The following is a 22,802-nucleotide window of genomic DNA, read 5'->3' on the forward strand; positions in this document are numbered from 1 at the left end:
TTCAAATAAAACCGTTGTCTTTATTCATAAAAATTTTGTTAACTCTTTTAAATTTGGTTAGTTGAACTAAAACCTTACACTGTTGGCCAAGTTAGTCTACCTCTTCGATGGTTGGTCCGCTGTTAGCGCCAGCGCCAGCAGAGCTGGCACCATTACTAGCTTGAGTGGGTGGCGGTGGGGCGCCAGCGCTTTGATACATTCTGGTCATGATGGGATTACAGATGCGTTCCAGCTCTTGGCGTTTGTGCTCGAACTCGGGCTTCTCTGCCAGCTGATTGGCATCCAGCCAGTTGATGGTCTCAGTGCATTTTTGCAATATAGTCTCGCGATCGGCATCAGCAATGCGACTGGCCACCTGATTGTCCTCCATGCTGGAGCGCATTTGGAAGCAATAGGACTCCAGTTGGTTTTTAGCATCGACGCGCTCGCGCTGCTGCTCGTCAGCCTGACGATAGGACTCGGCGTCGTTAACCATGCGCTCAATATCCTCCTTAGACAGACGGCCCTTGTCATTGGTGATGGTGATCTTGTTCTCCTTGCCTGTGGACTTCTCCGCAGCCGTGACGTTTAATATTCCATTGGCATCAATGTCAAAGGTCACCTCAATTTGAGGCACACCACGTGGCGCTGGCGGTATAGCGGTCAGCTCAAACTTGCCGAGTATATTGTTGTCCTTGGTCATGGCACGCTCGCCCTCGTAGACTTGAATGAGCACACCTGGCTGATTGTCGGCATAGGTGGTGAAGATCTGCGTCTGCTTGGTGGGTATGGTGGTGTTGCGCTTAATCAGCGTAGTCATAACCCCACCCGCCGTTTCAATGCCCAGCGACAGCGGCGTAACATCCAGCAGCAGCAAATCCTGCACAGCCTCGGACTTGTCGCCATGCAGAATGGCTGCCTGTACGGCTGCGCCGTAGGCCACCGCCTCATCCGGATTGATGGACTTGTTGAGCTCCTTGCCGTTGAAAAAGTCCTGCAGCAGCCGCTGCACCTTAGGTATTCTAGTCGAGCCACCAACCAGCACTATATCATGTATCTGCGCCTTGTCCATTTTGGCATCTCGCAGCGCTTTGGCCACCGGGTCCATGGTGCCGCGAAAGAGCTCGCCGTTGAGCTCCTCAAAGCGCGCACGCGTTATGGACGTATAGAAGTCAATGCCCTCGAAGAGTGAGTCAATCTCAATGCTCGCCTGCGTGGAGGAGGACAAGGTGCGCTTGGCGCGCTCACAGGCGGTGCGCAGGCGGCGCAGCGCACGCTTGTTGGGCGCCAGATCGCGCTTGTGCTTGCGCTGAAATTCCTGCACAAAGTGATTGACCATGCGATTGTCAAAGTCCTCGCCGCCCAGATGCGTGTCGCCAGCGGTGGCCTTGACCTCGAAGATGCCATCCTCTATGGTCAGTATGGACACATCAAAGGTGCCGCCGCCCAAATCAAAGATGAGCACATTACGCTCACTGGTGCCCTGCTTGTCCAGCCCATAAGCAATAGCCGCCGCCGTTGGCTCGTTGATAATGCGCAGCACATTCAGCCCGGCAATGGCGCCCGCATCCTTCGTAGCCTGGCGCTGCGAGTCGTTGAAATAGGCGGGCACTGTAACGACCGCATCAGTGATACTGCCGCCCAGATACGCCTCCGCTGTTTCCTTCATCTTGGTCAGCACCATGGAGGACACCTCCTCCGGATAGAAACTCTTCTTCTCGCCCTTGTACTCCACGCGTATGCGCGGCTTGCCATTCTCCGAGAACACCTCGAAGGGCCAATGCTTCAGATCACTTTGCACGGCGGCATCGTCGAATTTACGTCCAATCAAGCGCTTGGCATCTGCAAGAGAAATTCTAAAATGAAAACTACGCACTGCCAATTGCTTTAACTGAATTGTTTATTAACTAACAACATAAAGGGATTGTGGAGAGGCATTTAAGCTAATTTTAAACGTAGGTCGTAGGTCTAAGTCTAGGTCTAGGCACGGGGCAGTTTTTTATATGGTCTCTGAGACTGAAATGAAAGTACAAAAAGAAAGAGAGAGGTCTGTCATTAGACTTGAGAGCAAGCTATGTGAATAAATATGCGAAGAGAATTGGAAAAATTAAAAGAAAACTAATATAGTGAACCTCTTAGATATGAATGAAGAATATAGTCTCATAGTATATGAAATTCAAAAGGTCAACAATTTAAAAATATTAAATTCACTACAAAATTTACAGGTTCATTTGATATTTTATAACCAAATATTTCGCATTAAAAATATAAAATAAACAGAACTGCAATGTTTGATCTTTTTTAAGCAGACCACTTAAAGTAATGCCATTGAAACTAATTATAGTGTACAATATTGTTGCTCATTATTATTATTATATGATTGCTTATAAAAATAAGTGCATTAACATGTAAATATTTTGTATAATTGCTGCATATATTTTAAGTTGAGCTAATGTTTACAAACCCATACAAAACGAGCTGACACAAATTATGCCAATAAGCATTTGCCAAAAAATAAAACAGAAGCGCAGGCAAGACGCTTGAGAAGCGCCGAGAGAGGGGGCCAAAGCGCAAGAGCTGACACAACAAGTGAATGTGTCATTAAATAGAAAACGGGGGGCGGAAGGGGCGTGTAAGGTAGAGCGTGCAAAAATAACATGTAGGCAAGACTACTTCTGGCCGAATGCTCTAGAGAACTTGAGCCACAAGTTAAATAAATCAAATGGATTAGAATGTGCGCGCATTTTCCATTCATGAACATTTTAATGGGGTCTCTGGTTCTTACCAAAAATTGTGTTGTTTGGATTCATGGCAACTTGATTCTTGGCCGCATCGCCAATGAGGCGCTCCGACTCCGTAAAGGCCACATAACTGGGCGTAGTGCGATTGCCCTGATCGTTGGCAATGATCTCGACTTTGCCATGTTGAAAAACGCCAACACAAGAGTATGTTGTGCCAAGATCAATGCCAACCGCTGGTAATTTGGGCATATTTGCAGCAGCACCTTTATATAGACCAAGATCCAAGGTTCCCAAGGCGTTCAGTTATGTATAAATATATATTGTGAGAGAGTGAAAACGAAAATGAATTTAAATTCAATGCACACAAGTTACACAATCTTACTTACCCCACAAAAAACGATCGAAGCTGTTTCAAAACTCAAGCAGCTGCTGCAGCTTAGAAGGCAAACCTATATAGATATAGCGATATAATCAAAAACAAAAGCACGAATGTTAAAATTCGCAGGAATTCGAGTGTTTTCTCTCTTTGCAGCTCCACAGCGTCTGCTGTTTATATACACTTTGCTCGAATGAATAACTAAATCGCTCATCGAATCATTCAAACTAAATAATTTTGTATCTTTCACAGACTGCCACACGCCACAAGTGCCACAAGCTCACTGCAGCCAAGAAATAAATGCAGAAGTGCATGTTTAAAATAAAATTCAACAACAGCTGTTAAATTTAGCATAGCATAGCACATATAGTATATAGTATAGGAACAGCAAAGGCGTAGCGAGCCCCTGTCCATATGATGAACATAAATAAAGAAAATTGTGAGTTTAAAAGAAAAATAAATTGAAAGCTTGCAAAAGTTTCAAGACTCTATAGTAATTTAAGCTTTATTTTAACTCCTTAAATTACATGCTAACTATGCCCATGGTTATAGCGTTATATAGACAACATAGCAGCGCCTATAAACAGACTTTAGAGTATTTTTAAAAATTCAATTCGTTGCATATACTTATTTATTAATCGCTGCAGTTTCACTAAAAATTATTATAAACTTTTCATGTATTGAAATTTTCTTATTTGAATTAATAAATTTAACTGTCGAAAAACAGTTGCCAAACATTGTAATTTAATATCATTATTTACTTAGCTTAATTTGTAGCGTTTATTGACTTTAGGCAAACCAATGCACACATGTCGATTTATTTGTCTTTAAACAAACTCTAAGCTTCCGCACCTTGAACTTGTGTACACACACACAACACACAACACAACACACTTGTGCTTAAACAAACATTTTAACATTTGTAATAAATTACTATATAAGCCACAAAGTTGTGTGGCTTAATTACAAATCAATTCTGTTGTCAAAACCTAACTGAAGTTTGGAAAATGAAATTCCTTTTGACTATAACACAGCTGGCATTAGCTATGGCTTTGCTTATGTCGGTTAATGCAGATTCTTCATCTTCCTCTTCCTCTTCATCTACTTCTTCCACTACAACTGAGAAGCCCAACCTGGTGCGCTGTTGGAAGGGTAATAACTGGTGTGGCCTGCGTAGTACTCGTTGCACACGCGTTTTTGGCAAAATCAAATGTTACACGCCCCGAGATTTTTGGTGGAATACTGTTGAGCGTTCCACTGATACAACTCGTCAATCATCCACGGACAAGCCTGCAGTCACTCCAAAGCCTGTGGATCCCGAAGAGACCACAACACCCAAGCTAATACTCTGCTGGAGAGGCAACAATTGGTGCAACTTGCGCAACAAGCAATTGAGATGCAAGCGAGTTTTTGGTGTGCTTAAGTGCAACCGTTAAGCATGTAAATTATAATTAAATAAATTGACATAAATAAACAACTCTATTCTAAAGATATATCTGTATTGCATACACTTGAAAATTTTGAAAATGTTTAATCCTTAATATACAAAAATTTGGTAGCCAAGCTTACTAGTCCTAGTAAGGCGGTTTGTCTATGCCACACTCGTCTGGTTTTTTGAAAACTAACGCATAGGTAAGCACCGGATGCACATTGTGATCTGTGGATGCATTAGACAGCAGCGAATGGGTCGATGGAGTTTCTAGAAACAGCGTCTCTGCATCATACTTGCTCCAGCGTCCTCGCTTCAATTGTTCCTTCACATACTTCAGCTGCGTGTTGATCTATAAGCAATCATAAAAGAATATTTTACTATATATTAGCTTACAATTATATTAAAACTTTACTTACCATTGGCACTAGCAGCGGTGTGCGGCGACAGTTGAAGAAGTGGGCTATGAACTGACGCACATTATCGGGATTCTCGTTGATAACCTGATGCATAATAACGCGTATAATAGCGCGTATCTGAAAAATAACATATAAACAATGTTATACTGACCATTAACTTACTGAATACTTACTTCTGGATGGTCGTTTAGATACGACCAATAGCCTTTGCGTAGTTGCTTCTGTATGCGTTCTATGGTATTATAATGTTTAATAGCACCCGAATCCCATTTACCATGGTCCAATATCTTGGCTGTGTATTGCTCGCATTTCTTTGCCATGATTGTTGCTTTGAATTTGTAATGAATAAGAGTAAGAAAGTCTAAAGAAAGTTATTTTTATTTCAAATATTGTTTCTCAAGTTCGTCAAGTGCCTACTGAATCTTTATAAAATGAGAAATGTTTCTGCAGCTGATGAAATGAAAGCTTCTATAATAAGGCCGAGCCTCTAGGGAATATAAACTGCCTGTCAGGTTTTTGTTTTGGAACTTAAGCTAGCTTTCGCTTCCTGCAGAAATTGAGGCACACGACTGTCCTTCAAAATCAATCATATGTTTACTTAAATATGTTTAATAAAAGTTCAATATTTGGCGGCGTCTAACTTTATCCGCATGCTTGTTTGTTCCTAAATTCATAGTATTAGTAATGTAAATTACAACTGATTTGTAATCGTTTTATTTACATAGTAGTTTCAATTATTACCTTATTTGTTTTCGTATAAACTGGCACAGCTGAAATTGTAATTTGTTTGTTTATTTAAAGCACTTGTCTTTATACAAATATTTAAATATCAAGCCGTACTTATTAGAACTAACTATAAAAGCAGCGATTTATGTTTGAGAAAATTATAATTCAGTTTGATTTGTTAGATAAACTTACTATCAATATGAAATATTTTGTGATGTTGGCTCTTTTAATCTTACCTATCGTAATGATAGTGTACGCTGAAAACGAGCCCACTAACCCTCCTGCTGCGCCGACGAATCCTCCTGCTGAGCCGACGAATCCTCCTGCAGAGCCCACCAATCCCCCGACAAACTCAACTACTTCTCCAGTTGAGACGAAGCCTGGTTTGAAGCTTTGCTGGGAGAACAACAACTGGTGCGACATGCGCAACAATAGATGCAAACGGTTCTTTGGTACCCTGAAATGTTACAAGCCTGCCAACTTTTATACTCCAATTAAGGTGCCAGTAGAAACTACCGATAAGCCTGTTGTTGTTGATACAACTACTCCCAAGTTGAAGCGATGCTGGCAGGGCAACAACTGGTGCAATCTCGGTTATAATCACAGACTTAGATGCAAGCGCATTTTCGGCATAATCAAATGTTACTAAATTAAATGACTCTAAAAATATATAAATTGAAAAGCAATAATCTGCTACTTCCCAGAGTAGTCTCTATTATTTTAAGGATAACTTAGTATACGGTTTTGCGCTTAACAGTAATCGTTATTAGCAATTTATAGTAAAATAACTCGATACAGACAGTGCTTCTATTAAATGATTTGCGTGACTTCCTCCTCTGAATCGCTTTGAGCTGCAAAAATAAGCGTCAGCAAATTAAAGTATTACAAAAATTAAAGTTTTGTACTCACCTTGTTTTCTTGGCGTTGCTTGTTGTTTCTTTCCCTTGGCTTTACCCTTATTGCGATTAGGCTTTAACTTGGCTGACTTTCCAGGCGTAGGCGCTGCCTCAGTCTCCATGGGTTGCTCCTCTGCCTGTGGCAGCCATTCCTCATCATCTACAGCTTTAACTGTGTCTAAATACAAACAATTATTATAAGTATAATTAATGATAAAGTGCTTGCATGTTAACGCACCTGTTTGCTGTGGGGCAGGTTTGTTTGCTGCTTCAGTTGCTTCTTCTAGCGTATTTTCCATTGGCTCGGCGTTTATTTCTTGTTCTACCACATCCGTTTCCATAGCATCCTCAGCAAGAAGCTGCTTAAAGCTGAACCGCGGCGCTTTATTGCTTAAGAGATCCAGCAAGCCCACCGCTTGCTGGGGCACTTGCCGTCGCTGCTCATCTAACTCCAATGCCTTGCGTATAAACTGCACTAGATCCTTGGATCGCTTGGCCGCACCTCGTGCACATTGCATGATGGTGCGTACATTAGTGGGTGCACTACCGCCAGCATTCAACGTACACAGTTCCTGATACGAATTGAAACTGAGCACTATGACAGAGTCGGCAGCATTCTCTTCAAGCAACGTGGGATCTACCAAGGGGTAATTGCTGCTCTTATAGACGCAATACGTACAACTAACGGGATAGTGTAGGAATAGCAGCGGCATTAACTCCCGCTCACGTTCGCTATATGTGTGCAGTTTACCATCAATGTAGGACACCTCGGGTCTACGGAAATGCATGAGCGCTGTCATTGCCGCAATTGTGCTGGCATCTGTAAGTGAAGTTATTAATCAACAGTATTAGCTTTAGCAACAGCAATACTTACCGTACAGATTGCCATCATGGTTGAGCACATTGATGTCTACGCGCACACACCACACGTATTGTTCCACCGCAATGCATAGTGATTCCAAATCCAGGCAACGTGAGCTACGGAATGTGCGCTCCAGCAACGAATTGAGTGTTAGAGAGCGCTGGTCGTGTGTTGTCTGCACTTCATCCAGAAATGATACGCCCTTGATGTCTACGTTGAGGAACAGTGTGCCTTCATTTGGTCGTGCACTTGTTGGCATTCCAATGTCACAGCTCACCTGTGCCAGCACTTTGGTGTCGCCCATTGAAACGGCCACCGTTCCCCAATCAGAGCCAAAGTTAAGTTGAACATCACGAAACTCGGTCGACTTACGTCCATCGAAGCGAGTGTGTTGCTTTACGGCTGTCTGTATGAAGGTGCGCTCTGGCTTAGACTTGCCCGGCTCAAAAAAATTCGAATTCATAAACATTTTCTTAAATAATTTAGCATTTAATTCACGCCGGCGTTTAAAAACGTGCACCAACGAAACTCGTGACAAGTACTTTAAAGTGCAACTATATTCGTTGTATTATATCGTCGATATCAGCCTACCACCACTTTGAGTGTAGGTATCATCCATTACAGATTTTCTGCACTCGAAGTCCGGTGTACTAGTAATTGTTGCTAAAGTAATTAATTGACGATAAAACAAAAGAAAATGGTTGTCAAAGCTGTTTGCGTTATTAATGGTGATGCCAAGGGCACGGTTTTCTTCGAGCAAGAGGTAGGCAATAGGCATATAAATTTCTAGTTGCTTTGTAAGAATAAAAAATGGCAGAGCTGTGAAGTTAAGGTCAAAGTGCCGCATACATACATACATACATGCATACATGCTTGCATACATATGTATGTGTGTAAGTGAATTTAAAGCGGTGATTTGAATATCAATTCGATTGCTTGTACTTTGATAAAAACAATTGCATAATTATATAAGCGCAGCAGTATATATTCTTAGATGGGTATGCAAAGTGTATTGGAAAAGACTTCTCTGTTTACAAAGATTACGCATAAACATATGTAGTCATGCTGACTTGTTACTTATCATCTTGATGAGCGCCTTATCATTAATTTATTTTTATTTACACAGTCGGAGAAGTGCCCCGTTAAGGTTACCGGCGAGGTGACAGGCCTAGCCAAGGGTCTGCATGGCTTCCATGTGCACGAATTTGGCGACAACACAAATGGCTGCATGTCGTCTGGCCCCCACTTCAATCCCCAAGGCAAGGAGCATGGTGCACCCACTGATGAGAACCGCCATTTGGGTGATTTGGGCAACATAACTGCCACAGGCGATGGCCCCACTGCAGTGGACATTTGCGATTGCAAGATTACACTGTTCGGTGCCAACAGCATCATTGGACGCACTGTGGTAGTACATGCGGATCCCGATGATTTGGGCAAGGGCGGACACGAGCTAAGCAAGACAACTGGAAACGCTGGCGCTCGCATTGGATGCGGTGTCATTGGCATTGCCAAAATCTAAGAGGGGAAAGTAGAAGCATAAAGCATTTATAAAGAAATGCATACATTCATATATTATTATACTAACGGTGTATTGTTAGTTATTTCAGTTAACCTTGAAGGTTTAATAAAAACGGTGTTTTCAAATTGAGTTATTTGGTTAAAAATCTTTACTACAAATTTGGTATAAATTAATAATATATACAAATCAATCGAGCTCTTTTAAACAATATCAACGTGTTCTGTAAAAATACATAGCTATGAAGTTTTTGATTTATCAGTGGTGTTGGTGGTAGAGTGCGAATATTTGGTGTGAACATTAATCGTATGTATTTATGTCTTGTTGAAATAGGACTGGTACACTAGACCCAGTGAGGAAGTGGCAAACAGTGTAAAGTAGCTCCACCAGCTGGCAAAGCCCAGAAAGCCCTTGTAGACTTCCGTTGAGAACACCTAAAGTTAAAACAAAATTTATTAAAAACAGTTACTGGTAAGCAAAAAGAGCATACTGACATTTTTCAGACTAGCGAACGAGGCTTGTAGTGACTGGGCGGATTCAATAATATTAAACTCGCGTTCCACTCCCGAATCTAAAGCTGCAGCGCCTGCTGCGGCCACCTGTCCATCGTCAGCACACTCATGTTGCAGCACCACGCTCTCATTGTAAATGCCCGCCCAGCTAAAACCTCCAAGACTTTTGTACATAAGTGTTAAATAGAGGCACAGTATAAGTGGCGCCGCAAACTGCAAGGTCACAACACAAAGATAGTAGAATATAGAGGAGATCTGCAAAAAAATATTAAACAAATTGTTAAAGCTTTTCAAAATAAACTGTCAACACGTCAGCTCACCTTCTTTTGAAACTCCAAGTTGGTAATGCGTCCAGCTTCTTTACGCAGATCAAGTATCTTATCATAGGCCAGATTTAGATACGACTGCAAATAAATGGGCATCAGGGCAAAACGCATAACGACCACAAAGACCACTAGCAAAAGCCGGAAAGTCTCAAAAACATGTGGCTTTAAGCTGACAAAGAATCATTAATTAACAATTAACAAAGGCATTAACTTCTAAATTAAACTATTTACAGAGGTTGTTCCATTCCCTGGAATACACGCACAGTCAGATAGTCGCGGCTAATAGGACGTATCCATAATATGACTAGAATAAATGGCAGCACAAAGCTGAGATTCAGCAGCACTTGGAGTAAACGATTTCCACGGCAGTATTTAAGTGAATCCCAGTGCATCTTGGCCATGCGCAAGCCGGGGAACGTAAATAGCGAGCCGAGCAGACCACAACTTAGTGCTATAAAGAACTTGACAACAATTTTGGAGGCGGGACCCCTATAGAAATATATAAATTTGCTTAAGGTTTATCACTAAGCGTATTCATTTATACATACGATGAAGGCAGGCCCTGTTCAGTGAGAAACTTGGAAGCACTCGCGTTAAAGCTGGCATACGCATCCTCCAGACCTGTTTCTAGTATGCGCTCATCAATTATGAGCACAATCATGGCAATCAGCAAGTAAACAAAGCAGGCGACAATTACCATAGAGCGCTCGCCTATTGATTCCTCATTTTGAAAGTATAGCACTGTTAGCGAAGACAGCAGCTTGAGTGCAAAGAATATGACAAGCAGGCACCACACCATGCTTAGATTAACCTCCTGCTTGAGCGGATAGAAAAAGTGAAAGACCTCCGAAATGACATAGACTATGCCCGCGTAAACGCTAAAGTCCAGCAACCATTGATACTCAGTAAAGTAACGCAGGTGCACGACATCACGTTCCACTACTCGTGTCGTCTCCAGATCCACTTCAATGCTTCGCGGTACATGAAATTGTTGTGGACCGCCGGTGCCGTTAACACCGTTGTGCTGCTGCTTATGTTTGCCCTTGGCGGGACGCTCCTTTGTTACGCCAGCCTTTGTGCGTAGTTCATCGTCTGTAGGATGCAGATAGCGTACCAGACCTGTGCGGCAAAGTATCCATTTGGCAAAGGAATAATGAGGACTTAGCTTCTGCACGACGCTAACCATCACCAACGTGATAACCAATTGGGCGCCAAGCACTGCCTAAAATATGACAAACAACGTGCGTAACTATTTTTGGGTCGAATTCTATTTTTGGCCAAATATTATGCATTAGCAAATTTCCATTTTTCCGGGCAGCCTGCATAGTTGACCCAAATTCCACTGTTTGCTCAAACACTTACCATCTTTTGTGCTGTGTTTTATGTTTGCTGTACGTATAGTTGGCTTTGTGTTACTTTGTGTCAATTTATGTTTCCTAATTAATTCATGATTCCTAATTAAAAGTGTAAAGCTAATTTTTGTTCTTAATTTGTGTGCGGGTTGTGGTGGGCTAATACCTTGCGTATGCCTATCGATAAATCAGTGTTGTGGATGATACTTGCTAATAAAAAAGGTAAATGTAACGAATTGCACACTGTCATCCACTAGTGATTAAGCAAAACGAAATTGTTTAAAAGAAAACCGGTGCGAAATCGTAAATTAACTAGGTAATAATCAGATTACTTATCACATAATATCAGTTATTGTTACTTATACCGCACAATAGCTTTAGATAAGCTAGTTTAACTGCAGCAGGCATGATGAAAGCCACGACGCAGAATTTAATAAAGCTGCGCGAGCTTATGAAGCTCGCCTGTGCACCAGGCGTAAATGGCATAAGTGCATATGTAGTGCCGTCTGATGATCAACATCAGAGCGAATATTTGTGCAGGCACGATGAGCGCAGAGCTTTCATAAGTGGGTTTACTGGATCAGCGGGGACGGCAGTTGTAACAGAAGACAAGGCGCTCCTATGGACAGACGGCCGTTATTATCAACAGGCAGAGAAGCAGTTGGACTCGAACTGGACTCTGATGAAAGATGGCTTAGCAACCACACCCTCAATTGGAGCATGGCTGGGTAAAAACTTGCCCAGTGGCAGTGCTGTGGGAGTAGATCCACGTCTATTCTCATACCGTGTAGTCAAAGCGATTGAGAAGGAGCTAAATGCAGCCAACTGCAACTTGGTGGGCATAGAGCGCAACTTGATCGACGATGTATGGGGCGATGACCAGCCACCGCGTACTTCAAACAAGATTATACCTCTTCCCCTGGAGTTGGCCGGCGAGACAATTGCCAAAAAGTGGGATCGCTTGCGTGAGCAAATGAATCAAAAAGGCGCAGGCGCTTTGATTGTTAGTGCACTAGACGAGATCGCTTGGTTCTTGAACATGCGTGGCTCTGACATTGATTTCAATCCCGTTTTCTTTGCCTATATGATTATAACCCTGGACGATATAGTGCTATTTGTAGATGCCAATAAACTGCCCGATAACTTTGAGCAACATCAGATTGAAAACAATGTAAAGATAACAATACGACCCTATGAAACGATTGGCGATGCCACAAATCAAATTGCCAACAACTGCACTGGCAAAACATGGGTATCACCCACCAGCTCAATGTATTTGAACGCGCTGATACCAAAACCAACAAGACATCATGATATCACGCCCATAGCGCTGTTCAAAGCGATTAAGAACTGCAAAGAGGCAGAGGGATTTATCAACAGTCATATACGCGATGGCGTCGCATTGTGTCAATACTTTGCCTGGTTGGAGCAAGCCATTGCGAATGGCGAGCAAGTCGATGAAATATCTGGCGCTGATAAGCTCGAATCTTTCCGCAGCACTAAAGATAACTATATGGGACTTAGTTTCAGCACGATTAGCGCCTCGGGTCCCAATGGCTCTGTTATACACTACCATCCAGAGAAGGAGACAAATCGCAGCATTAACGACAAGGAGGTTTATCTATGCGACTCCGGTGCACAGTACTTAGACGGTACTACAGATGTGACACGCACATTGCACTTTGGCAATCCTACGGACTTCCAGAAGGAGGCCTATACACGCGTGCTTAAAGGTCAATTAACTTTGGGCTCTACTGTGTTTCCCACATTAATTAAGGGTCACTTCTTGGATGCATTGGCTAGAAAGTCGCTGTGGGATGTAGGATTAGACTATGGACATGGCACGGGTCATGGTGTTGGGCACTTTTTAAATGTGCATGAGGGCCCCATGGGCATTGGCTTCCGTCTCATGCCCGACGATCCGGGTCTACAGCCCAACATGTTCATTTCCAACGAACCTGGCTACTATCAGGATGGCGAATTTGGCATCAGGATTGAGGATATTGTGCAGATTGTGCCGGCAACCTGCAAATATAATTTTGCTAATCGTGGCGCATTAACCTTCAAAACCGTAACAATGTGCCCCAAGCAGACCAAGATGGTCATCAAGGAGCTCCTTACTCCAGAGGAGGTACACCTCTTGAATAGCTATCATCAGTTAGTGTGGGATACGCTTTCCCCATTGTTAAAGAATGATAATCTAACCTTGGCCTGGCTAAAGAAGGAAACAAAATCTATTTAGTTATGTATTTGTTTCTTGAAATATCATGTATGCATTTTGATTAAAGCCTTTTATAAATATATTATATAAAAACAACATTGCAAATTTTTTACGTTTTTTTTTTTTAATACACAATTTGTCCAAACACTTAAATGGGATTTTCTTCACTATTAAGAAATAAAGTGCAATTTTTTAGTTTTTGTTTTGTTTTATACGTAGATGGTTTGCTTTATAATGTATTTGTTTGTATCCCTAGATTTGTAGATATTTATTTATAATATTTTTTTGTAGCTTTTAATATTTTGTATATAGTTTCTTTTAATATATTTATATATGTATATATAGATATATTTATTTATGTTTAAATCGATATAGGTAAAGGTATGTAGATAGGTAATAATATTCATTCGCCTGTTTGTTTGTTACTTTGCATGACTTTACAAATACATAATTATTTCTTTTTCCTCTCGCATTCGGTCACATAGCTATAACATCTTAAACATCATTTTACAATAATAAATCGTATATATTTCTATATACATATATAATATATATAATGTATGCATGAATTTGTTTGTTTCTTGTAATTTGTATTTGAATTACTTCGATTTAAATCTTAGAATTTATTGTATGTACTTAGAGAGTAGCGTCATCGAGCATATTGAATTCGTCAGAGCTAAGGGTTAAATCGTAATCATGAGGACTTTTTTTTAACTGTATTATGTGCACGACGCTTTACCGTTTTACGGTCAACATATAAAAACACAATCTCACTGTTCTATTATAAAACAACAAATTTGTTTTGCTTTTTCTTCTTTTTTTTTTTTACAAATTGTCTAAACAATTTAAGTTTTTATCTTTTCAATTACCATTATTATAATATTATTTTATGCGTGCCTTTGTGATTATTTTTTGTGGGAGTGGCAAATTCAATATACAAGATGAATATATACTTGTTTTGTTTTCATGCTTTCTGGAAAATTCCTTCAAGTGGGCTTTGCTTTGCTTGACTTCTTACAATTTCTTTGAGTTTCACATCGTGCTCTGCTTCACGTCGCGCCGTTTCTCTGCGTTTTTGTTTTGCTTGCATTAATTATTATTTGCCTTTGTTTTGACTGTGCTTCTGTATGCGCACGCATCAGAGCACCTCTGAGACATATTTGGGGCGCTTGGCCACGGTGGGCTTGGCGTCCGATGCAACGCACTCCTCTTCAGCGCCGGCCTCCATATGACCGCTGTAATCTGTGGGCAGCTCCTCGTAAATAATCTCTGAATGATGCTGGAGCTGCTGCGACTGCTGCTGGTGTATAGACGTTGGTCCAGCATGCGATACGGCCATGACATGATTTCGTTTAAGTGCAATCAAGGCACCCACTCCGCTCCCGCCACCAGTTGCGGTATCTACTTGCGCCTGTTGCACAGTTACGCCACCGCTTTGATTAGTAATAAAGTACGGGCTGCCAATGGTGCTAAAGTACATCAATATATTATTACAAATTTGATTGCAATTAATTTGAAATTTTATAAATGCACCTGTATTGATTGGAATTGTTAACCACCGTCTGTGGCTGTTGCTGCTGTGGTTGTTGCTGTTGCTGCTGCTGCTGCTGCTGTTGCTGGTGTGCAGTCTGAGAGCTGTAGATGATTTCTGCAAGCGATAAGTTTGACACATGAGTAACATTAATAAGAAGTTGCTGCTGTTAAGTTTACCAGCATCGGCGTTGCGCTGTTCGAGCGACAGCCCGGGTGAGCCGGGCGCTGATTGCAACACAATATCCTGCAGAGGTGAGCTCTCACGTGAGTTATCTGCAAGGAGAAGGATACAGCATACAGTTACGTTAGCACAACACTATTGTTGGGCAAAACTTACCCATGTGACTGGGCGAGACGGGTGCCGAGCGTGGCATGCCATAAGGTGGTCTAAAGCCTTGACTGCTGCGCTGGCGTCGCTTCTTGTAGCTGTGATCAATCAGCTTGGCACCGCTGTCTGGATCAATGCGCCAAAACGAACCCTTGCCAGGCTCATCTTGCGACCGCGCTACTTTGATGAAATACCTGTAAGTATTAAAAAAAAAAAACAAATATAGCACACAATTTTAAGAGAGCATATATACAAATGCCTGTACCTATTCAAACTGAGATTATGACGTATGGAATTTTGCCAGCCCTTGTTGGTCTCCTTGCGATAATATGGATAATGCTTGACAATGAATGAATAAATGCCAGAGAGCGTAAGCTGCTTGTCAGGTGCGGCAGATATGGCCTGAACAATTAACTGTGCGTAGCTATACGGCGGCTTCTCATTGACATTGTAGCTGGCCGTCGATGGTGTTTGGAATAGATCCTGCTAAGAAAAGGCAATAAAAAAAACAATTAATTTACATAAAATATATGGAGTGCGCTAGCAATTTACCGTATTGTTGCTGCTGTAATTATTGTAGTTATTGCTCTGACTCTGATGGAAGCCCTGACGTGGACTAGCCGGACAACTATTGGCAGCGCTGATTGTACCTGTTTGTAAAATAAAAATGTTTATAATGATTCCGATGTCAAGAGCATTAAATGTAAGGAGCTAACAGAATACTATTGCTCAATCATATTTAATAATCCGAAAAGCTTTCTTTTGTTTATTTTAAAGCGTTTGATGTACTACTGGTGTCTACTATAGCAGCACTTTCATCTTCAACTGTTGCACTGGTGCTTTGCTCTTGACGCTTGCGTTGGCGCATTCGCACCATTCGTTGTCTAAAGGTCAACACATATAGTAAAGCCTTCCAACTTAACATTTTATGTGTGTGTTTTGTTATGCCAAAGAAAAAATATTTTGTTTAAACAGCTGCCGAATGAAAATTTGAATAGACTCAAAAACTTGACAAAGTATTCCATAAACCCCTTTCGTATTGGTAGAGAAAAATTCCACTTGCCAGTTGGTGATAGATAGGGACTCTTTTGTTCCTTCTTGGGTATTGAAATCTTGAGCGGTGAGTAGATACCGGAAGCATCGTTGCCACCAGGCAGTAAGTGAGCTGTCGCCGCTGATGTCGGCGCTCCTGGCAGTCGCTGTTGCTGTTGCGTTGTGTGGTGAAGCGGGTGGTGTGGTGCATGCGGAAGTGGATGATGTGACGACAACGATTGTTGCTGCTGCGGCAGATGATGTGCCGACTGCTGCTGCTGTTGTTGCTGCTGCTGATTGTGATGCGACGAGTGCAGTGAATGAAGCTCATCCCGCGGCGAGGGCGTGATTATAACATGCGCACCAGCTGACCCCGCTGGTCCCGACGCGCTGCTAAGCGCAGTGGCTGCAGCCGCACCATCGGTTCTATCCAAATCCGCGGGTGCTGCGACAAAGCTTTCAAACTCTATGCGTATCTCCGTGCTTGGAAATCGAAAGAAACAGCTGAAATGCAGAAAGAACAATTTAGTTAGAGTACTACATATGGTGCTAATAGACTAATGGACATACCTTTGTGGAAGCCGGAGCGCATCGACATTGCGTCGCTGCAGAAAATCATCCACAAATATGCCGTTCTTGCTGAGGCACTGGACAAAGAAGGCGCGCTGCTCCGGATCGTAAATAACCTGGAAATGCTTGCGAGAGACCAGATTGTTCTCGGCCACATTGAAGTGCACCAGTGATGTGGAAGAGTTGCGACCAATGACGGTCACCTCGTCCGTTATGTGCAGCAGGTCCTCGTTAAAGCGCAGCACGCCATAGGCATTCGATGGCGAAGAATTAGAGGCAACTACATGGGCAGGTGGGTGGTTTGTTGAATTGTTATTGTTATTGTTGCTATTTTGATTGTTGGCCAAATCGGCGCTATTGTTGTTGGTATTGTTATTGTTGTTGTTGTTGTTCAGCGCTGCAGAGCTATGATTATGATGCAACTGCAGCATGTCCTTGGCTGCGGCAACAGTTGCTGCGTCGGCAGCGCCGCTAGATGCGACTGCTGCTGCAGCTGCTGCGGCGGAGGTGGGTGTGTTCAAGACGGTGTGCACCGTTACAATATGATTGTTATTGGTACTGATAGTGTTGTGGCTGTTGTTAATGTTATTGTTGTGGCTTATGTTGTTGGTGTTTGTTGCTAATGTTGTGGTTGTTGTTGTAGTGGCGGCCATTGAGTTTGGTATCCACTTGCTGCTGCTGCTGCTCTGTTGTTGTTCTTATTGTGGTGTTTATAACTACATTGAGAAAAAAAAAACATGTATAGTTACAATTATTATAAATTATCAAGCACAACAAATATTTATTTATTTATTTATGTATGTAAGTACATAGCGCATTGAAAATAATACACACAAACACACATGCAGCACAAACATTTGCTATTGTTTATTTTGTTGTTTTCTTTCGTTTTCGTTTTTTCGCCGTTTCTTATTTTATTTCTGTATGCGGCGCGCTAAAATTTATCGCAAATAAAACCTACACAAAAGCGCGTTCAATGCTCACCAGCAAATATATAAAAATGTGCTTAATGAATTTATTTGTGCAGCTTTTCACGCGTGTTTTGGGCTTTAATGCTCAAGGTTTTCCATCAGCAAAATATTTTCCAAATATATACACACACACTGCCGCACAAGCAAACACACACATATATACACCCGCCGCCGCAACTGCCGCTGCTGAGAGACCAATACATACTAAAGCAAAAACACATGTACTGACATTTTGCTTCGTTTTCGGCTTTTACTTTGCTATGTTTTGCTACATACACCCACACATACATACTCTTCGCACAGACTCATACACATTGACACCAATATATGGATATGTACATTTAACTTACTCGCACTCGGCAACAAGCCACAACAATAAAAACAATAACAACACTAATACTACTACTACTACTACTACGTCGTGAGTAAACGACTCACACATACATACATACACCAAATGCAGTGGAGAGCGCGTGCGTTCCACTGTTTCATCAATTTGCCCGGGCAACAGTCGGTAAGAGAAGAGGGAGAGCAAATAAAAAATAAATAAGAGAGAGAGAGAGAGAGAAGCGCAAATGCCGGAGCCCAAGCCCCAATACAATTTAACCGGTCGAAAGTAACATAATAAAAAAAAGTCAAATAAATCAAATGCATGTTTCCCTTTAAAAAAGCTGATAAGCGTATTTTTTTATAAATATTTTTGTTATTGTTTACATCGCTCACATTTTCGCTATGCAGTGATGCTCAATAAACGTGTTGGGGGAAAAATTATGAAAACGTGCTTTTCTTCATGTATGCGTTCGTACATAATAGTGTTGGCAAAAATTAAAGCACTTTTAGTGATCACATCAGTGATTGATCTTAGCCATTTTTAAACTTCGATCTACTTCTCCTAAAAATTAACATTTTTAAATTTATGTGTTTAAAAACAGGTACAATTAACATTCTTATGTCACTTCACTGTAAATTTTAACGAATTTGATTGAATAAGTCAGCGTTGTACATTTATTAAGATTTAAAATTAAAATTTATATATATTTTTATTATTTATTTATATTATCACAAATTTACTTATCGGATAACGTGCTTACTTCATGCATACATGTGTATGTACATCCGCAGAGACAAAAAGTTGTCCCACCCTCTCTCTTAATATGAGCGCCCATTCAATCGATCGAGCTTTGCATGCGCAAAACGAAACCAAAATAAAATTAACGAAAACAACGTAAATAAAATGCTATAAAAATAAATACAACAATACCATACTCATACACAGACACTCACTCGCACTCACACCAGCAACAACTCTCGCAACGTCGTTAGGTCACTCTTCGGCAAAACAGAAACACAATAAATAAATAAAAACACCAAAATACACTCACACACCTTTGAGTACATGTGAATGTAAGACATATTGAAAATGCGTAAAAATGCCGAAAACAAAATAAAAAACAAACGACGTCGGCGCGGCTCGACTCACCTGCTTTGATTTTGATACATACTTGCCTACAAATATATGTATGTACTTATGTATGTATATAAACGTGCATGTATTGTGAAAATGTAAATATATACATATGTTTGTCTGTATATATGCTTGATTGTCTAGTTGGCGATTGCGTAAACTTGCCGCCCGCTTTTTTCCACCTAACACTAAAATATGTACAAACAGTTAAGGATACATACATATACCACTTACAACATCTCACATACATACATATATTTAAATTGTACACGCTCGAAAACAATAAGTACTTTATTTTTACTAATATTATGCTTCTGTGTACATACATACATACCGACATATGTGCATACATACATATATATGTGTACATGTGTATTATTATTAAACTCTACTTCTACCAACACCAATTAATTTATTTATAATTACGTGCTTTTATTTGTTGTTATTACACCAAATGTTTTTGTTTTTCGCTTTTATTATTATTTCTTTCTTACGTTTTCTATTTTTTGCTTAGAAAATTTAGCACAACACGTTTTTCATTCCGTTTTTCGTTATGGGCAACAACAAGAGTGTTTGTTTGTGTGTGTGTGTGTATATTATTTTCCTTCAATCTCTCATTCGCCTTGTTTATTATTCTTTTTTATTTTTTGTATTGCGTACCTTATTTAACTGTTGCTTTAGTCGTGTTTTTAATGAAGTTTTACCGAAAATTTGCGTTTAAATTTGGATTTAAGGCTATTCTAAACGTAATTTGTGCACTTTTCACAATTTTATGCGGTTTTTTTCAATTCTTATTTGCTTGCAGCAGAAGAAGAATCGCGCTTGCTGCTGCCCTGGGTTTAACAGAGCTCGTGGTCAGTCCTTAACAGAATTGATATCGATTCAAATTTGTTTTGCTGTTTTAACAGATCTCTATATGTTAATATTTTTTTGCTAGACTTATAATACTTATTGTAGTATATAAAAAATAAAATAAATTGGTTTTTTATTGTAAGATATGTATTATCAAAAAATGTTCCGTCTTATTAAGAATAAGCTTGAAATAATTTACATATTGAAGCACGAGTAACAGTTACATTTTGTTATATTACTAGTTCCAGGGCGCCAAAATCGTTTTTTTTTATTTTACTAATAGGAATATGTATTTAAAAATAGACAATCACTTTAAAATATATACTACTGTTAATTTTTCGGCATAATCACATTACTTGCTTTATAAATTTATAATATGCGGCATTGTAAAATAAACGTAACTTAACATTATGTTAGCACTTGTGCATGTCAAGTATCGATACTTGATTATTATTTTCTTCATTTTCGTAACAGCTGCAGAATACTCGCTGATATTAATTAATAAAAATAATCGCGTTAAATTGTGTGTGAAAATGCAAGGACTGACGCGTTTGCTTGCCAGCTGCACTTTGTCGCGGCATCCACAACAGTGCGGAGCTGTGGCAGCCTTGCAACAGTTGCGTTTTAAAACAAAATTTGTGGAGAAACCTCAACCGGGCGCAGGCCAACAGTTTCGTCGAACAGTGCACTTTCCAGAAGAGTATACTGTGGAGCCCCTAAAAATTACACATCTAGCTGGCCGTGATCCTGTTACAGGCCGCATGGTGGCAAAAGGAATTGGCGGTGGAATAAAACAAGAATATCGCTGGATTAAGTGGGTTCGGGATGGTCCCAGAGAAGGCGCGCCACAGGAGGAGCGTGTGCTGGAGCTGCTGCGTGACGGCTGTCGTACAGCCAAGGTAGCTTTGGTGGCTATAGGCGATGAACTGAAGTACATACTGGCCACAGAAAACATGAAGGAGGGCGATATATTGAAGACATCCCGTGTGATTCCTCGCATACCAGGTAAGAGCTTTTGCAAGTTGATTTAACAAATAAATATGCTAATACTGAATATCTTCTCAGTGCGTCCAAATGAGGGTGACGCTTATCCGCTTGGCGCGCTACCTGTTGGCACACGCATTCATTGCCTGGAAAAGAATCCCGGACAGCCGTGCCATCTCATACATGCAGCTGGTACCTTTGGCACCATACTGCGCAAGTTCGACGATAAGGTCGTAGTGCAGTTGCCCTCCAAGCGTGAATTTGCCTTTGATCGAAGCTGCATGGCGACAGTGGGACGCCTCTCCAATGTGGAACACAATAAGGAACATGTGGGCAGTGCTCAGCGTATGCGTGAGCTGGGAAATAGACCACGTTCAGGACTGTGGAAACGTAAAGAGGGCAAACACGGACGTAAGATACGCAAATTGCCGCCCATGACAACCATAAAGCCACCAGCACCGCCCAAGGAGCAGGAGTTACGACTTACGCTAAATTTGTAAACAACTAAAACTGCTTGTATTTAATATATGTATGTTGTTAATTTCATTCTATTACTACATGAGTCGTGTGAAACTTTAAATAACTACTTGCGTGTTTTTTTCATTGAGAACCCAGTACCATGGAAGCTGTCTGCTTCGGAATCAGCTTCGCTGATGGCATCGGCATTCACTTGATTGCGATCGCTAATAGGCTTGATGCTGCGATCAAAGCGCAATAATCCAAACTGAAAATCGTGATCGGGCACGCCGCGTGGGAGTACTTTCTTTAGCACTGGCGTCTCCATTTGGCTGTCTTTCTTCTTTTTGCCATCGAGACGCACTCCCGATCCCTTAAAGGTCTCCACGACCTCTTCAAGTACAGCGCCGCCGGCATTAGCATCGCTCCCGCCAGCTGCTTGGCTACCTGACTGTCCAGCAGGCTGTTGATCACTGTGCTCCTTGTAGCCCACTGGCGCCTCAAACTCCACATTCATATCGCACTCTATAATGCTGACGGCATTGCCTGGTTTTGTCTCCAGCACGCACAGTTCGTAGACCTTTTTGTTATACTTGATAGCAATGACGTCGCCCTTCGTGAGACAAGCAAAGTTACGAAGTGCGTTCTCAAGCACCGCTTTGGGATTGGTAATGTCTAGAAAATCTGTGCTGTGTGGCTGAAACTTTGAGAATGTGGCCACTGGTAGTGAGACGCTCTCAATGATTAATATATCGCCCTCCTCCAGCAACAGATTATCCATCATCCAGTATGGTAAATAGCATTTGCCCTCGTCTGCCACAAACTCCAGCACGCCAGCGTGTGAGGTGCGCGACTTTTTCTTATTTACTAGCTTGAAAAGCATTGGATATTCCACGTTTAATCGTGTAAGAGAGTCTAGTGCCGATGGCGGCATAATAACTGCAAATAGTAAAAAAAAAACGTTTAGCATACGTTTCTTTATGTTTTGGGTACGCAACTTTTTCCTCCTTTTTCAACATCAGAGCGCTCATTGCCTGGCAGCATGGATACCGAGAAGCATTTGTATGTTGCTTGAAAGTTTCGTCCACCCCCATCTGGAAACATCATGTTAAAGCCGCTGAAGTGAAACATTATCACGTTCAAAATTTTCCTAATAAACTCGAATGTTTTTTTCTATTTGTAATGTCACGATTGTTTTTGGTGTTTTTGTTTTTGGCTTAGTGCTGGGACATTGCTAATCGAGCTGCAGAAAT

General features: G+C 41.2%; 9 protein-coding genes across 10 annotated transcripts; 3 read left to right on the forward strand and 6 right to left on the reverse strand.

Moving 5' to 3' along the window:
* Positions 1–3,378, reverse strand: LOC108599948 (heat shock 70 kDa protein cognate 1). The gene is made up of 3 exons (XM_017987196.1): positions 3,107–3,378; positions 2,765–2,983; positions 1–1,821 (listed from the first exon to the last, which is right to left on the reverse strand). The coding sequence occupies exons 2-3, from the start codon at positions 2,967–2,969 to the stop codon at positions 92–94; spliced, it is 1,935 nt and encodes a 644-aa protein (XP_017842685.1). The 5' UTR covers positions 2,970–2,983; positions 3,107–3,378; the 3' UTR covers positions 1–91.
* A 1,203-nt stretch (positions 3,379–4,581) lies between these two features.
* On the reverse strand, positions 4,582–5,351 carry LOC108598544. Its single transcript, XM_017985228.2, has 3 exons — positions 5,118–5,351; positions 4,945–5,061; positions 4,582–4,877 (listed from the first exon to the last, which is right to left on the reverse strand). The coding sequence occupies exons 1-3, from the start codon at positions 5,262–5,264 to the stop codon at positions 4,671–4,673; spliced, it is 471 nt and encodes a 156-aa protein (XP_017840717.1). The 5' UTR covers positions 5,265–5,351; the 3' UTR covers positions 4,582–4,670.
* Positions 5,352–6,373: 1,022 nt separating this feature from the next.
* Positions 6,374–7,954, reverse strand: LOC108598543 (exosome complex component rrp45). The gene is made up of 4 exons (XM_017985227.1): positions 7,441–7,954; positions 6,805–7,386; positions 6,580–6,744; positions 6,374–6,521 (listed from the first exon to the last, which is right to left on the reverse strand). The coding sequence occupies exons 1-4, from the start codon at positions 7,895–7,897 to the stop codon at positions 6,481–6,483; spliced, it is 1,245 nt and encodes a 414-aa protein (XP_017840716.1). The 5' UTR covers positions 7,898–7,954; the 3' UTR covers positions 6,374–6,480.
* Positions 7,955–8,047: 93 nt separating this feature from the next.
* Positions 8,048–9,062, forward strand: LOC108600286 (superoxide dismutase [Cu-Zn]). Its single transcript, XM_017987757.2, has 2 exons — positions 8,048–8,191; positions 8,555–9,062. Exons 1-2 carry the CDS (start codon positions 8,126–8,128, stop codon positions 8,948–8,950), a joined length of 462 nt encoding a protein of 153 aa, XP_017843246.1. The 5' UTR covers positions 8,048–8,125; the 3' UTR covers positions 8,951–9,062.
* Positions 9,063–9,134: 72 nt separating this feature from the next.
* On the reverse strand, positions 9,135–11,298 carry LOC108600285 (transmembrane protein 161B). The gene is made up of 6 exons (XM_017987756.2): positions 11,148–11,298; positions 10,334–11,007; positions 10,017–10,274; positions 9,780–9,954; positions 9,442–9,714; positions 9,135–9,381 (listed from the first exon to the last, which is right to left on the reverse strand). Exons 1-6 carry the CDS (start codon positions 11,148–11,150, stop codon positions 9,262–9,264), a joined length of 1,503 nt encoding a protein of 500 aa, XP_017843245.1. The 5' UTR covers positions 11,151–11,298; the 3' UTR covers positions 9,135–9,261.
* A 57-nt stretch (positions 11,299–11,355) lies between these two features.
* Positions 11,356–13,454, forward strand: LOC108600284 (xaa-Pro aminopeptidase ApepP). The gene is made up of 2 exons (XM_017987755.2): positions 11,356–11,453; positions 11,513–13,454. Exon 2 carries the CDS (start codon positions 11,544–11,546, stop codon positions 13,377–13,379), a length of 1,836 nt encoding a protein of 611 aa, XP_017843244.1. The 5' UTR covers positions 11,356–11,453; positions 11,513–11,543; the 3' UTR covers positions 13,380–13,454.
* A 252-nt stretch (positions 13,455–13,706) lies between these two features.
* On the reverse strand, positions 13,707–20,052 carry LOC108600788 (forkhead box protein K2). 2 transcript variants are annotated; one of them, XM_017988563.2, is made up of 9 exons: positions 19,918–20,052; positions 16,822–17,537; positions 16,283–16,755; positions 15,772–15,869; positions 15,485–15,702; positions 15,229–15,413; positions 15,069–15,164; positions 14,892–15,006; positions 13,707–14,827 (listed from the first exon to the last, which is right to left on the reverse strand). In XM_017988563.2, the coding sequence occupies exons 2-9, from the start codon at positions 17,472–17,474 to the stop codon at positions 14,497–14,499; spliced, it is 2,169 nt and encodes a 722-aa protein (XP_017844052.1). In that variant the 5' UTR covers positions 17,475–17,537; positions 19,918–20,052; the 3' UTR covers positions 13,707–14,496. The 2 variants fall into 2 exon arrangements, with proteins under 2 accessions (XP_017844052.1, XP_017844051.1); XM_017988562.2 differs by having other exon boundaries at positions 15,485–15,705; positions 19,918–20,050.
* Positions 20,053–20,584: 532 nt separating this feature from the next.
* On the forward strand, positions 20,585–21,682 carry LOC108598461 (39S ribosomal protein L2, mitochondrial). The gene is made up of 2 exons (XM_017985106.2): positions 20,585–21,114; positions 21,175–21,682. Exons 1-2 carry the CDS (start codon positions 20,643–20,645, stop codon positions 21,591–21,593), a joined length of 891 nt encoding a protein of 296 aa, XP_017840595.1. The 5' UTR covers positions 20,585–20,642; the 3' UTR covers positions 21,594–21,682.
* Positions 21,601–22,757, reverse strand: LOC108598460 (ubiquitin fusion degradation protein 1 homolog). The gene is made up of 2 exons (XM_017985105.2): positions 22,548–22,757; positions 21,601–22,488 (listed from the first exon to the last, which is right to left on the reverse strand). Exons 1-2 carry the CDS (start codon positions 22,678–22,680, stop codon positions 21,677–21,679), a joined length of 945 nt encoding a protein of 314 aa, XP_017840594.1. The 5' UTR covers positions 22,681–22,757; the 3' UTR covers positions 21,601–21,676.
* Between the last annotated feature and the right edge of the window lie 45 nt (positions 22,758–22,802).

The sequence above is a fragment of the Drosophila busckii genome, chromosome 3L (assembly GCF_011750605.1).
Source record: "Drosophila busckii strain San Diego stock center, stock number 13000-0081.31 chromosome 3L, ASM1175060v1, whole genome shotgun sequence".
In the NCBI taxonomy this organism is placed as follows: domain Eukaryota; kingdom Metazoa; phylum Arthropoda; class Insecta; order Diptera; family Drosophilidae; genus Drosophila; species Drosophila busckii.

Excerpts from the sequence above, each read along its gene's own strand:
- LOC108599948 (XM_017987196.1), bottom strand. The coding sequence starts at position 2,969 with ATGCCCAAATTACCAGCGGTTGGCATTGATCTTGGCACAACATACTCT. Across the intron at positions 1,822-2,764 it reads TCCAAACAACACAATTTTTG|ATGCCAAGCGCTTGATTGGA; the intron begins GTAAGAACCAGA and ends TTTCTCTTGCAG.
- LOC108598544 (XM_017985228.2), bottom strand. The coding sequence starts at position 5,264 with ATGGCAAAGAAATGCGAGCAATACACAGCCAAGATATTGGACCATGGT. Across the intron at positions 5,062-5,117 it reads ATCTAAACGACCATCCAGAA|ATACGCGCTATTATACGCGT; the intron begins GTAAGTATTCAG and ends GTTATTTTTCAG. Across the intron at positions 4,878-4,944 it reads CACCGCTGCTAGTGCCAATG|ATCAACACGCAGCTGAAGTA; the intron begins GTAAGTAAAGTT and ends GATTGCTTATAG.
- LOC108598543 (XM_017985227.1), bottom strand. The coding sequence starts at position 7,897 with ATGTTTATGAATTCGAATTTTTTTGAGCCGGGCAAGTCTAAGCCAGAG. Across the intron at positions 6,745-6,804 it reads ACCTGCCCCACAGCAAACAG|ACACAGTTAAAGCTGTAGAT; the intron begins GTGCGTTAACAT and ends GTTTGTATTTAG. Across the intron at positions 6,522-6,579 it reads AGCAACGCCAAGAAAACAAG|CTCAAAGCGATTCAGAGGAG; the intron begins GTGAGTACAAAA and ends TTATTTTTGCAG.
- LOC108600286 (XM_017987757.2), top strand. The coding sequence starts at position 8,126 with ATGGTTGTCAAAGCTGTTTGCGTTATTAATGGTGATGCCAAGGGCACG. Across the intron at positions 8,192-8,554 it reads CGGTTTTCTTCGAGCAAGAG|TCGGAGAAGTGCCCCGTTAA; the intron begins GTAGGCAATAGG and ends TTATTTACACAG.
- LOC108600285 (XM_017987756.2), bottom strand. Across the intron at positions 9,955-10,016 it reads CAGGGAATGGAACAACCTCT|CTTAAAGCCACATGTTTTTG; the intron begins GTAAATAGTTTA and ends ATTCTTTGTCAG. Across the intron at positions 9,382-9,441 it reads CGTTCGCTAGTCTGAAAAAT|GTGTTCTCAACGGAAGTCTA; the intron begins GTCAGTATGCTC and ends TTTTAACTTTAG.
- LOC108600284 (XM_017987755.2), top strand. The coding sequence starts at position 11,544 with ATGATGAAAGCCACGACGCAGAATTTAATAAAGCTGCGCGAGCTTATG.
- LOC108600788 (XM_017988562.2), bottom strand. The coding sequence starts at position 17,474 with ATGGCCGCCACTACAACAACAACCACAACATTAGCAACAAACACCAAC. Across the intron at positions 16,756-16,821 it reads GCGCTCCGGCTTCCACAAAG|CTGTTTCTTTCGATTTCCAA; the intron begins GTATGTCCATTA and ends TCTGCATTTCAG. Across the intron at positions 15,870-16,282 it reads TCCCTATCTATCACCAACTG|GTACAATCAGCGCTGCCAAT; the intron begins GCAAGTGGAATT and ends TTTTACAAACAG.
- LOC108598461 (XM_017985106.2), top strand. The coding sequence starts at position 20,643 with ATGCAAGGACTGACGCGTTTGCTTGCCAGCTGCACTTTGTCGCGGCAT. Across the intron at positions 21,115-21,174 it reads TGTGATTCCTCGCATACCAG|TGCGTCCAAATGAGGGTGAC; the intron begins GTAAGAGCTTTT and ends ATATCTTCTCAG.
- LOC108598460 (XM_017985105.2), bottom strand. The coding sequence starts at position 22,680 with ATGTTTCACTTCAGCGGCTTTAACATGATGTTTCCAGATGGGGGTGGA. Across the intron at positions 22,489-22,547 it reads TGTTGAAAAAGGAGGAAAAA|TTATTATGCCGCCATCGGCA; the intron begins GTTGCGTACCCA and ends TACTATTTGCAG.